Genomic DNA, 11,474 nt, shown 5'->3' with positions numbered 1-11,474 from the left:
TATTGGATAATTTAGGAACATTGAATTGGCATTTTGTTCATCGATTCGTTGAATTTGTGAAATTAGGGTTTTTAATAATCAATTGGGGATTCAAGTTCTTAATGATTTCATTTCAATTCATTTCAATACAATAATTCAAAAATTGCGTATTTACATTTCAGTTGCGTATTTATTTCATTAGATTAGTGAAATTTTGAAATTAGGGTTTCCAATTTTGCAATTAGGGTTTCGAATTGGGGATTTCTCCCAAAATTAGGGTTTTCATATTTAAACCAAATTTTCATTCAATTAGATTCGGTTAAGGTCACATTAGTTTAATTAGAGCTAATTTAATCCTCGTGGGAACGATACTTGGACTCATAGTCCACTTTACTACTTGTTAGCGAACCGTACACTTGCGGTGGGTTTTAAATCGAAAGAAAATAATTTTGCGAACAGGGGTTTAGGTGTCTGTTGGTTGGGCATATACAACTCGAGGATCTCTTAATGATCAATGACTTGAGGACAGTAAGAGGCGAGTTTCATGGTCATATGAGCAAAGTCCTCAGGATAAAATCCTCGAGGATAGACATATCTTAAGGACTTATTGGCAGAAAAGTGAGGCGGAGCATGTAGGGAGTCCTCGAGGAAAACAGTCCTCGAGTATGCAATATTGGTATTATCACTGGCCCCCATGCACTCCCTCTAGAGTGCGAGCTTTGAGATGGGGTGCACATGAGTTATAAATACATCATCATAGGTTGCGTCGTCGAGAAATATGGGCTGACGATAAAGGTCGATATTGATATGACTGTTACAGAGAGTGAGCTTGGATGCGTGACACGTGTCTTCATGGACGGTCATAGATGGCGACCTTTGGCTTTCTGTCTTTTTCACCTATAAATACTGTTGTTCACCTCCTCATTTTTCACTTTTACCCACTGTAAATCCAAAGTTTGCAAGGTCGTGCTCGAGCAAAATACTTTGGAACTTCTCAAGTCGTCGAGTAACTCCAGGCAAGGCTCGAGACTCTAAGTTATTCCATAAGCTAGGAATTAAGTTCATTAAGTAATGTCGAGTAGTAAGGGTGGTCATCGTTCTAGTAGCTCGAGTAGTAATGAGGATGTAGGTACTTTGATAATACCAATAGCTATTCTCATAGAGGCAACACCCGAGGCTCAGGTTAATATGACCTTCAAGTATCTCGACGAGCTTGTAAGCTAAAAGAGCATTTAGATATTGTTGCGGCTAGGGAATATGGCCTTATGCCTATTTGTGATGTTAGATCCCCTGGCCTCGAGGATAGAATTGTACAAGCTCGATGAGGGGAGTTTGTCTTTTTAGGAAAACCCTTAAGGCTGGCTTTAGGTGGCCTCTTCACCCATTTTTTATTGCTTTATTGGTCGAGCACTCCATGTGCCCGGGGTCGTTAGTACCCAATACATGAAGAATGCTCGTGTATTTTTTTATAACTTGTAGGTACTTAGATATCGAGCCCAATGTCGACCTTTGTAAATTGGCGTTTGAGCTTAAAAAGCATCATCGGTATACCTGTTTTAGTTATCTTTTGACGATATGAGGGTTTAAGGTCCTGAGGATGGTGAGTTCTCTAGAAGGGTGGAGGGAGGGGTGATTTTATGTTATTGCTCAAGAACCCGGCCTTCATTTTTGGCCTGATTGGAGTATCCCCGGCGCTGAGAAGTTTTGTGATGGCTAGGTGTATCCAAATGTGTTGGAAGAGCATATGAGGATGCTGGTGGGGATCAACCATCTATTCTCGACCATGAAGGAGATTGGGGAAGAGGTGATAGACCTGGCAGCTATTAGAAGCGTCGAGGGTAGGGTTGTTCCCTTATTTTTGCAAAATAGCTTGATCTTGTGCTCGTTCTAAAGTGTTTATGTTATTTGTTCTTCCAGGTATGTCGTTTGATCCTCGACCCTTCACAATTTTGTCAACACAAGGGTTGATGTCCATCCACACTCGAGCACAATCTCAACTCTCAAGCCTGATGATGCAGCCAAGCCAAAGGTCTCCTACTCCTTGAGTGGTCACTCCCCGACCTCTTTTTGAAGTCGTCGATCTCGAGGATAACACTGTTTCTTTGGTGAATTCCCTTATCGAGGACTTTGAATGTTGCCACCTCAATCTTGGTCTTGTTTCCAAATACCAATGAGATAAAGCTCGAGGAAGGGATGAAGGTCCTCGAGCTCCTTACTATGAAAGTAATCCTCGAGTATTTGACTTGTAAAGGTTTTCAGTTTCTTCCTTGAGATTAATACTCTTTTTTCTTTTTCAGACTTTGAGTGTAGCTCAAGGACTTTCTTTTCAAGGAATCGAAGAGGCCAAGAGAACGGCTGGGGTTGAGAGCTCAATGGCGTCTAAGGACAGGAAGATCCTTGACCTTGAGGCTAAGGTCGAGGCCTTGTTGAAAGAGTGTGATGACGCAAAGAGGGAGGCTACGAAGGCCATGGATAACCTTGGTATTGTAAAGGATGAAGCCGATCATGCGAAACTTCTGCAAAAGACAAAAGAGTTTGAGGGCAAGCTCGCGAAGGTTAAGGAGAAGGTCTGGAAGGAGTTCAAAACCTCCGAAGACTATGGCAAAATCAAGGGTGAATACACGTCGGGGACGTACTTCCACGCTCTCAAGGAGGCCCAGACCTTCCTCCATGCGAAATTACCCGACGTTACCCCAGATGACCTGAAGATGGTGCCTTCTATCAATGACACTTTGGAGCTTTTGAGATTGGAGGACGGAAGAGCAGGCGGGGACGACAAAGGCGAAGACCTCGAAGATGATGATGTGCAGATTGACATTACCAACCTCGACCCTCCCCTTGGTCAAATAGGACAGTGTCCCCATCCCGATCTCTTGTTTTGTAAGTTTTGAAACATGTTTTTTGCCCAACGATTGTAAAATGTTTTGCTAGTGAATGAACATTACCTTTGTATTGGACATATAAACTGTAAATTAGTCGTGCCCGATCCCAAGTACTTTGATATACTCGAGGCCTACACATATCTCAAGCACACTAACTTTAAATAGATGTAATTTCGTATGTAATAGTCCTCGAGATACCATCCTCGAGGACTACCAGTTTTGTCTCAAGCATCAGGTTTTGAGGCATTGCTTTCACATAATCTCGAGCATTTGTATCAAAAATCTTTAACTTCTAGAGTCATCCTCGAGCACTTATTTTTAATTTAAGAATTGCTTAGTATTACGATTGAGGACTCTTTTTCGTATACATCTCAAGAGCTATCAAGGTTCGGGCACTATATTGGTGTTCCCTTCTTCGAGGTCTTGGGGGAGATGTATCCATACCCTGAGGACAGGGACATACTTTCAGGCGAGCCTTAACCCGAGGAGTTGTACCACTTCTCGAGGACTGTTCAGACCTTGAGCCTTACTTACACGATTTGGGTGTAGGTTGGGTATTGACGTGCTCAGGTATGGGGTATGGTCGGGGTTTTTACATGGTCTTTCTTGCATGTCACCAAGCTTTTTGAGGCTTGAGCGTTTTCACAGGGCAAGACTTTGTACGTTTGCATAGGGCAAGGCTTTTAGTTGCTTGCATGGGGCATGCTTCAAGTTGCTTGTACGGGAAGGCTTTTATGATGCTTGCACGGGGCAAGACTTTGTGGTATATTTGATTATCATCGAAGTTAACTTTAACTATTATATACTCTATAAATTAACTTGGCGCGCATGCCTGATAAATGATAAAAATTGACTTGGCGCGTAGGCTTGACAGATGATGAAGTTGACTTGGCACGCAGTCCTGATTTCTAAAACATGGTGGGGCAAGTTATTTGTAATATATTTTTAAGTTCTCGACATTCCAAGGTCTTGGAAGTGGTCTTTCCATAGTACCCCTTAAGCTGTATGCACCTCCTGGGAGTTGGCGTATGACCTCGAAGGGTCCTTCCCAAGCTGGCCCAAGTTTGCCTAGAGCATGTCCTGTAGCTTTAGCCCTTCTTAACACAAAATCTCTAGCTTTGAATCTTTGCGACTTTACCATTCTATTGAAGTACTTTGCTATTCTGTTCTGGTAAGTGGCCATTCTTAAGGCTGCTTGACCACGAACTTTCTCCAATAGGTCGAGATGTTCAGTGATGCGTCCTTCCTCTTCGGGCTCAAGCCTTCTTTGGCTAGGTAACTTGATTTCAACTCGGATCATAGCTTCAACACTAAAGGCTAACATGAAGGGGGTATTTCCCATAGTGGCCTTGTGGGATATTGTGTAGGTCCGAAGTATAGAAGGCAATTCGTCGGACCAAGAACCTCTTGTATCTCCAATCTTTGTTCGGAGGTCCTGTAATATAATCCGATTTGTGACTTCGGCTAGATCATTACTGAGGATGGGAAACTGAAGTCAGACGGTGGTCGATCCCTAAGTTGGAGTAGAAATCTTTGAATTGTGAATTGTCAAACAGTCAGCCGTTGTCGGTTATTAGGACCTTCGGTATCCCGAATCTACATATGATGGATCTCCAAACGAAAGTTCTAACTTAGGCTCTGAGATCGTTGCCAAGGGTTCGACCTCCACCCACTTGGTAAAGTACTCAACTGCTATAGCTACGAACTTCAATTTTTCCCTAGTTATTGGAAACATACCGAGGATGTCAATTTTCCATTGCTTAAACGGAGCCGAGCAACTGATGTTAATGAGGTCCTCTGTGAGGGAATGGATAACATTGCCAAACCTCTAGCACTTGTCACACTTCTTTACATATTCTATGGCATCCTTCTTCATGGTAGGCCAGTAATATCCGTATCTTATGAGCTTAAAGGCTAATGCCCGAGCTCTTTAATAGTTCCCACATATCCCTTCATGAACCTCCTCCTGGGTTTGGGAGGATTCCGAAGGCTTAAGGCACCTAAGGTATAGAAGTATGAGGCTTCTGCAAAATAAGACCCCATCAATAATGCAATACCTTAGAGCTTTCGACCGGATGCTCCTTACTGCTCGAGCTTCTAGAAGATTGCCGCTTGTTATGAAGTCCACAATTGGGTCCATCCACGATGGCTCATGATCAATGTCCATAACACCAACGGTCGGATTGATGCTAGGCTCAGTTATAATTTTGACATGTATTGTCTTGTTAAGTCCATCTATTCCCATGAACACCAACCTTGATAAGGCATCAACCTTGCAGTTGTCAACCCAGTCAATCTTCACAATTTCACAACTCTTCAATTTTCGTTGGAGATCATGAACTTTTAAGCAGTATAAGCTCATTTTTCATCTTTCTTCACGAATCTTCCTTTAATCCGCCCCATCGCCAGCTGGGAATCACTAAAAATTTTGATGTTTTCAAGTTCAAGATTAATGGTAAGTTCCATAGCTATGATGACAGCTTCATATTCTGCTTCATTGTTGGTTGCCTCGAATTCTAACCTGAGTGCACACTGAATGTCCATGAGCATGTCCGGGCTTGTGACGATAACCCTTGCACCTGAGCCTGAGAAGTTTGATGCTCCATCCACAAAAATTTGCCAGACACCTGTTATAGAGCTCGACTCTCATCTGGCCCCCAAGGTCTTGGGGTGAGTTTTGCAATGAAATTCGTTAAGGTCTGGGCTTTGATAGACGAACGGGGTTTGAACTCTATGTCAAACTCTCCAAGTTCAATTGCCCACTTCAGTAACTTGCCTGAGACGTCTGGCTTTTGAAGGATGTATTTGAGAGGCTGATTAGTGAGCACCACAATGGGATGAAACTGAAAATATTGTCGAAGCTTTTGTGCTGCCACTATTAAGGCAAGGGCAAGCTGTTCTGCCAAAGTGTATCTTGTCTCTGCATCAAGTATGACTTTACTTACATAATAAATAGGTTGTTGGGCTCTGTTGACCTCTTTTATCAAGATGTCGCTCACTGCATTTTCAGACACGGCTAAATACAAAAACAAAGTATCCCCAGGTTTCGATTTAGTGAAGATCGGAGGAGATGCCAATGTCTGTTTGAGCTCCTGATAAGAGCATAAAATATGATATTTTTCCATCTTAATTGTTGCATTAATATGATTATTTGATGTCAAAATACACTCATTACTCTTATATTTTGATCTAGGTCGCAATTTGATGGAAAAAAAAAAAAAAAGTGAAATATGACCATAACATATTCACAAATCAATTCACAATTGAAAAAGTTACGTACTGATTTTTAGCCTCATGTTAAGACATATTTTTGACATGGAAAATGATTGAATTGGAAGGCAACTTCTGAAGCAAAGTTGTAGCCCTTCGAGTTAGCTGTCCAACGCAACTTGAATCACCTCAATCGGATATCGGAAAAAAATTTATGACCAAAATACTAAAAACTATCTGGCGGAAAAAATTTTGAACTATGAGGTCGCATAGTTCAAAAGCTATGCGACCGCATAGAAGGGTCCAGAGAACTTTTGGGCGCCACATTTTTTCTATGCGACCGCATGGCTTATAACCATGCGGTCGCATAGTTATCCTCTAAGACCAAATTTGCCAAATTTCTAAATTGACGTCATTACTTATGGAAACACGTTTTGACACGTTTCTTAAGCCCAAAAACACTCCAAAATGAGGGGAATTGAACTTGTACTCCATTCTTCTCTCATCTTTGGCCAATATACCCCATGGAAGGCTAAGAAAACTTTGGCGAAGCAAGGGATGAACTCGATTGGTGCCGGTGATGTCAATGTCTCTTCATGCATGTGATTTGGTTTTTCATTGATAAACAATTCTAGATTTATGATTTCCTGTTTATTGAATATGTTTGAAATTGGTTTAATATGTATTAGATTTTCATGGACTTAATAATGTTTTTTTCATTCAATAATTGAAGTATGTATTGAATCCCAATTTCAATCATCCCATTTATTATATGCTTGATGTATGTAATTGATTTTGAATCTAATTCCAATGAATTAAAGTGAGAATGTCTTGTATTGAAATCTAAATTCTAGAGTTATAAGTGAAATCCAATTGATTTAGGTCTCAACTTCAAGCATTGTTGTGAGATTGGTTTAACTTTTACTATATTTCTCGTAGACTCAATCATGTTTTGTCTATTGTGAAATTAACTATTTGTTGAATTTCAATTTCATACAATTTTATTGGTGATTTGGTTACTACATTATACTTGAGGTATATTGTCATTTCTCAAAGTGATTTGAATGAGTGATTTACATTGTTAATCCGAACCAATCGAGGGAATTTTTGCGCTTCATTATTTCGCACATTGAATCAAATTTCGTTACTTCAATCATTGATAGTTACATTCATTCAAACTGATAAATTCCTTATATAAAGCACGAAAAAAACCCTAAGCTTTTGATCCTTTAATAAATTTTCCATCTCCGTGTGGATACAACACCCCAAAACCATACTACAACTACCGCGTTATACTTTGGGCGTAATCAGCTCTTAAAAATCCTTCTCACACTCCTCATTCCATTCAAAGCAATGACTACCTCTGAAAGCTTTAAAGAAAAGGAAGCACAAGTCAGTTGCTCAGGACATGAACCCGTTTAAGGTTGCCACCCTACCTGTCAACTTTTGTACATCTTTCTTAGTCCTGGGCGATTCCATTGCTGCCAAGGCCTGGATCTTATCGGGGTTTGCTTCTACCCACCGGTGAGTTATCATGAAGCCCAAAAACTTTCCTAAAGCTTCATCGAATACACACTTCTCTGTGTTGAGCTGCAGCCGATATTTTCGTAAGGTGGCAAACCCTTCATCGAGGTCGGATATGTGCTACTCTATCTTCTTGCTCTTTACTACCATGTCGTCAACATAAGCCTCAATATTCTTCCTTATCAAACCAACGAAGACTTTGTTGATGAGCATCTGAGATGTTGCCCCAGCATTCTTCAACCCAAACGGCATAATTTTATAGCAGTATATAGCTAAATCAGCCATGAATGAAGTCTTCTCTTGGTCTTCCTTGGCTATGAGAATTTGATGATACCTCGAGAATGCATCTAGGAAGCTGTACAACTTATGTCCAGATGTGCTATCCACAAGATTATCTATCCTAGGGCGCAAGTAGCTGTCTTTAGGGCACGCTTTGTTAAGATCTGTAAAATCAATGCAGACCCTCCATTTACTATTGGCCTTCTTCACAAGAACAACATTAGTGAGCCAATCGGGGTATTGGACTTTCCTTATGAACCCCGCTCTCACCAGTTTGCCGACCTCTTCCTAAAAAACCAATCGCCTTTCTGGCACAAATTGCCTCTTCCTTTGCTTAACTGGTCTGGCACCTGGGCTTATGTTGAGTCTATGGACTGTTACTTCATGGTCTATCCCTAGCATATCCTCGACCTTCCATATAAAAACATCAATGCTGCGGGACAGAGAATTGATGACTTTCTCCCGGAGGCTGGCCTTGAGATCCCGACCAATTGTTACCATTTTTCCATGCTCGAGCTCGACCACCTCGAATTTCTCAACCGGGGCAAGTCTACCCCTAGGCTCGAGCTCGAGATTGAGGTTTGAAAGTTGCATAATGTCGGTACTTATTTCTTAGATGCTAGTAACATAGCACTGTCTGGCAGTTGCTTGGTCTACTCGAACTACTCCGATGCCATGACATGTTGGGAACTTCATGGCTGGGTGGAAAGTTGATACAATGGCTTGGATCTTGTTCAATAGGGGCCTTTCCAGGATCACGTTGTAAGCCATAGGAGTACTAACAACTTGAAAAGGAGTGATCTCCATCACTTGTGCATTGTCAGAACCCAATGTAAGCGAAAGCTCGACGATGCCTTCCCGGATAATGACCCCACCATCAAATCCCCGCAGAGGAGTTTTAACTACTTTGAACTGTTTGAGAGAGATCCCCATTTTAGTAAAAGCCTCATGTGAAAGTATATTTGTTGTACTACCATTATTAATCAGAACCCTCTTTACTTCAAAATTAGCCACAATTGCATAGACGACCAAAGCGTCGTCATGAGGATATGAAACTATTTCCAAATCCCTTGCCCCAAAAGTAATATCTTTGAGTTTATCGTGAGATTCCTTCGAGGTACGAGCATGTTGGCGGGCATATTGTTTTCGCCTACTACTTTTGTCTCCCCCAGATGCTATGCCTTCAATGATAATGTTAATGGTCCCGACGGTAGGTTGAGCACTGCTTCCGGCCCCAGGCTCTTTCCAATAATCACGGTTGTTCCTCGGAAGAAGTTTATCATGACCAATGTAATTTCTTAAAAATCCCCTTTTGATGAGGACCTCAATCTCCCGCCACAAGACTTGACAATCCTCTGTGGTATGCCCATGATCCCGATGGAATTCGCAATACTTGCTCCTGTCTCTTGTATCAAGGGACGATTTCATCCTTGAAGGTCACTTCAACTTTTCATATCCTTGATCTCCATTAAGATGTTTTCCTTCGAGGTGTTCAACCAGGTAAGGGGCCTTGGCGGCCCTTCATTCTTACGCTTATCCCAAGGATGTTCTAGCCGGAAGATGAGATCATGTTCCCTCCTGTTCTCAGCCTTTTCATGAGAAGGACTAGCTCTCCTTGGATTCAGCATTTCCTTCATATTAATGTATTTTTCAGCTCGGGTAAGGAGCTCAGTCACTGTCTGTGGCGGGGTCTTTGACAGGGTCATTTTGAAGGCTTCACACTTTATGGCACAGGTGAAGGCGAAAATTGCCGCTGTAATGTGAAGGTCTGGTATTTGGAGTCTTTCCTTGTTAAACCTCGTCATAAAACCTAGTACGGTTTCATTTGGTCCCTGGAGAGGTTGCATGAGAGGGCTCGCAATCTTTCTGATACGCTTGCTACTTGCAAAGAAGGTTGAGAACTTATCGGCCAAATCTGAGAATGAGGCTATAGAGTTGGGCTTCAATGTTGAAAACCAATCCCTAGCAGCATTAGTCAGTGTTTGCGGGAAAGCTTTGCACGTAACTTGGTCCGGCATAACTTGCAAGTTCGTGACATCGGTGTATACATTAAGATGGTTGATTGGGTTGGTCATCCCATCATACTCTTTGATACAAGGATATTTAAATCTGTCGGCCAGGAGATATGACAATATCTTGCGTAAATGGAGTGTTAGGAGTAAAACCCATTGGCCCCTGAGCATTCTGTTGCAAGCCAGCTGTAATCTCTCCCCTGAATGTTCCGAACAATCTCACCAAAATCCATAGCAACCGATCTCGAGCCCGAGGCTATATTACGAGCACCCGAGGTCCCTACTCCTCCTTCACTAGTTTCAGGTTTTGGTGCTCGAGCTCGAGCATCAGTCATAAAACCACCATGTTCTGCCTCTACCGATGACGGTTGCGAATTTCTTTGACTTAACAGCTGAGTTAGCGTGGCTACCTGCTGACAAAGCTCTTTGAAGGCTCCAACTATTACGACTGTTGGCTGGGGTGCGGGTACTCCTGACAATTCTTCTTAAGGAGTCAGTTGATCTTCAGTAGGATGATGGTTGGGAGCGGATAAGCTTGCCGAAAGAAGACCTAATCACGTGTTAACTATGGCTTTTGGTAGCGTTTTCCACTGACGGCACCAATGATGCTACCAAAAATCGTACCTGATGATTTTCCAAACTGGAGGATCCTGAATGAGCACGATCGTAGTCTTTCGGTACCTAAAACAAAGGCAACGAGATATGTTCTCGCCGCCCCTCCGATGCTCAAGTCAGAAAGGGAATTATATGCGTAGGCTATAAACTGGAAAAATAATAAAAACATATCTGAATAATGTCCAAGGTTGGTATTTATAGTGGTAGTAGTACATTCCTGATAGAATTGGAATGGGGTGGATGTTCTTATCCGATAGAGTCTTGTTTGTGAGGAATCTCCTACTCGTAATGGAACTGTTTGACTAGTGGTGTTAGAGTTGATATAGAGTCATTTGGAGTTTATGTGTATGTTGGTTGGGCAAATACATCTCGAGGATCTCTTAATGAACAATGACCCGAGGACAGTAAGAGGTGAGTTTCATGGTCATATAAGCAAAGTCCTCAGGATAAGATCCTCGAGGGCAAACATATCTCGAGGACATCTTGGTAGAAAAGTGAGGCTAAGCGTGTAAGGAGTCCTCGAGGAAAATAGTCACCAAGTATGCAATATTGGTATTCTCAGAGGGTGTTTGGTGGGATTAAAATTAGATTTTTTTAGTAGATCATGATATAAGTTTTTGAAATGTTTGGTTGAAAAGTTATGAGACCTATGAAAGTTGTGGTTAATATTGATTGTTTTACTTTAACTTAAATTAAAATTAGATTTTAATTCAAACCAAGCAGGCAATTAGACGTTTATCTTTCTATAGCTTCATTTTCTTAACTTTTTTTTTTTAAGAAGTATTTACACGAAATTATCCTCGTTATTTAAGTCCTCGTTTGGCCCCCATTATTTGGATTTATAATGGGAGGAATAATATTTTTTTGAAAAATTGCAAGTTGTAAAAGAATGAAAAAATTTCAATTTGCTTAAAATATTATTTTATTGAAGATTGTGTGGTTGAAAATAGGAGAAAAAAATTAGGGTTTGTTT

At 41.3% G+C, this 11,474-nt stretch overlaps 2 protein-coding genes across 2 annotated transcripts; both read right to left on the bottom strand.

Moving 5' to 3' along the window:
- Nucleotides 1-8,486: 8,486 nt before the first annotated feature.
- LOC111411438 lies at nucleotides 8,487-9,302 on the bottom strand. Its single transcript, XM_023041970.1, has one exon. It carries the CDS (start codon nucleotides 9,300-9,302, stop codon nucleotides 8,487-8,489), a length of 816 nt encoding a protein of 271 aa, XP_022897738.1.
- A 14-nt stretch (nucleotides 9,303-9,316) lies between these two features.
- Nucleotides 9,317-9,892, bottom strand: LOC111411436. The gene has a single exon (XM_023041969.1). It carries the CDS (start codon nucleotides 9,890-9,892, stop codon nucleotides 9,317-9,319), a length of 576 nt encoding a protein of 191 aa, XP_022897737.1.
- Between the last annotated feature and the right edge of the window lie 1,582 nt (nucleotides 9,893-11,474).

This window comes from Olea europaea, chromosome 15 (genome assembly GCF_002742605.1).
Source record: "Olea europaea var. sylvestris chromosome 15, O_europaea_v1, whole genome shotgun sequence".
In the NCBI taxonomy this organism is placed as follows: domain Eukaryota; kingdom Viridiplantae; phylum Streptophyta; class Magnoliopsida; order Lamiales; family Oleaceae; genus Olea; species Olea europaea.
Note: the sequence above shows the minus strand (reverse complement) of the source record. Positions and strands in the feature narration are given on the sequence as shown.

What these genes read in the sequence shown, in the direction of transcription:
- LOC111411438 (XM_023041970.1), bottom strand. Translation starts at nt 9,302, where the DNA reads ATGAAATCGTCCCTTGATACAAGAGACAGGAGCAAGTATTGCGAATTC.
- LOC111411436 (XM_023041969.1), bottom strand. Translation starts at nt 9,892, where the DNA reads ATGCCGGACCAAGTTACGTGCAAAGCTTTCCCGCAAACACTGACTAAT.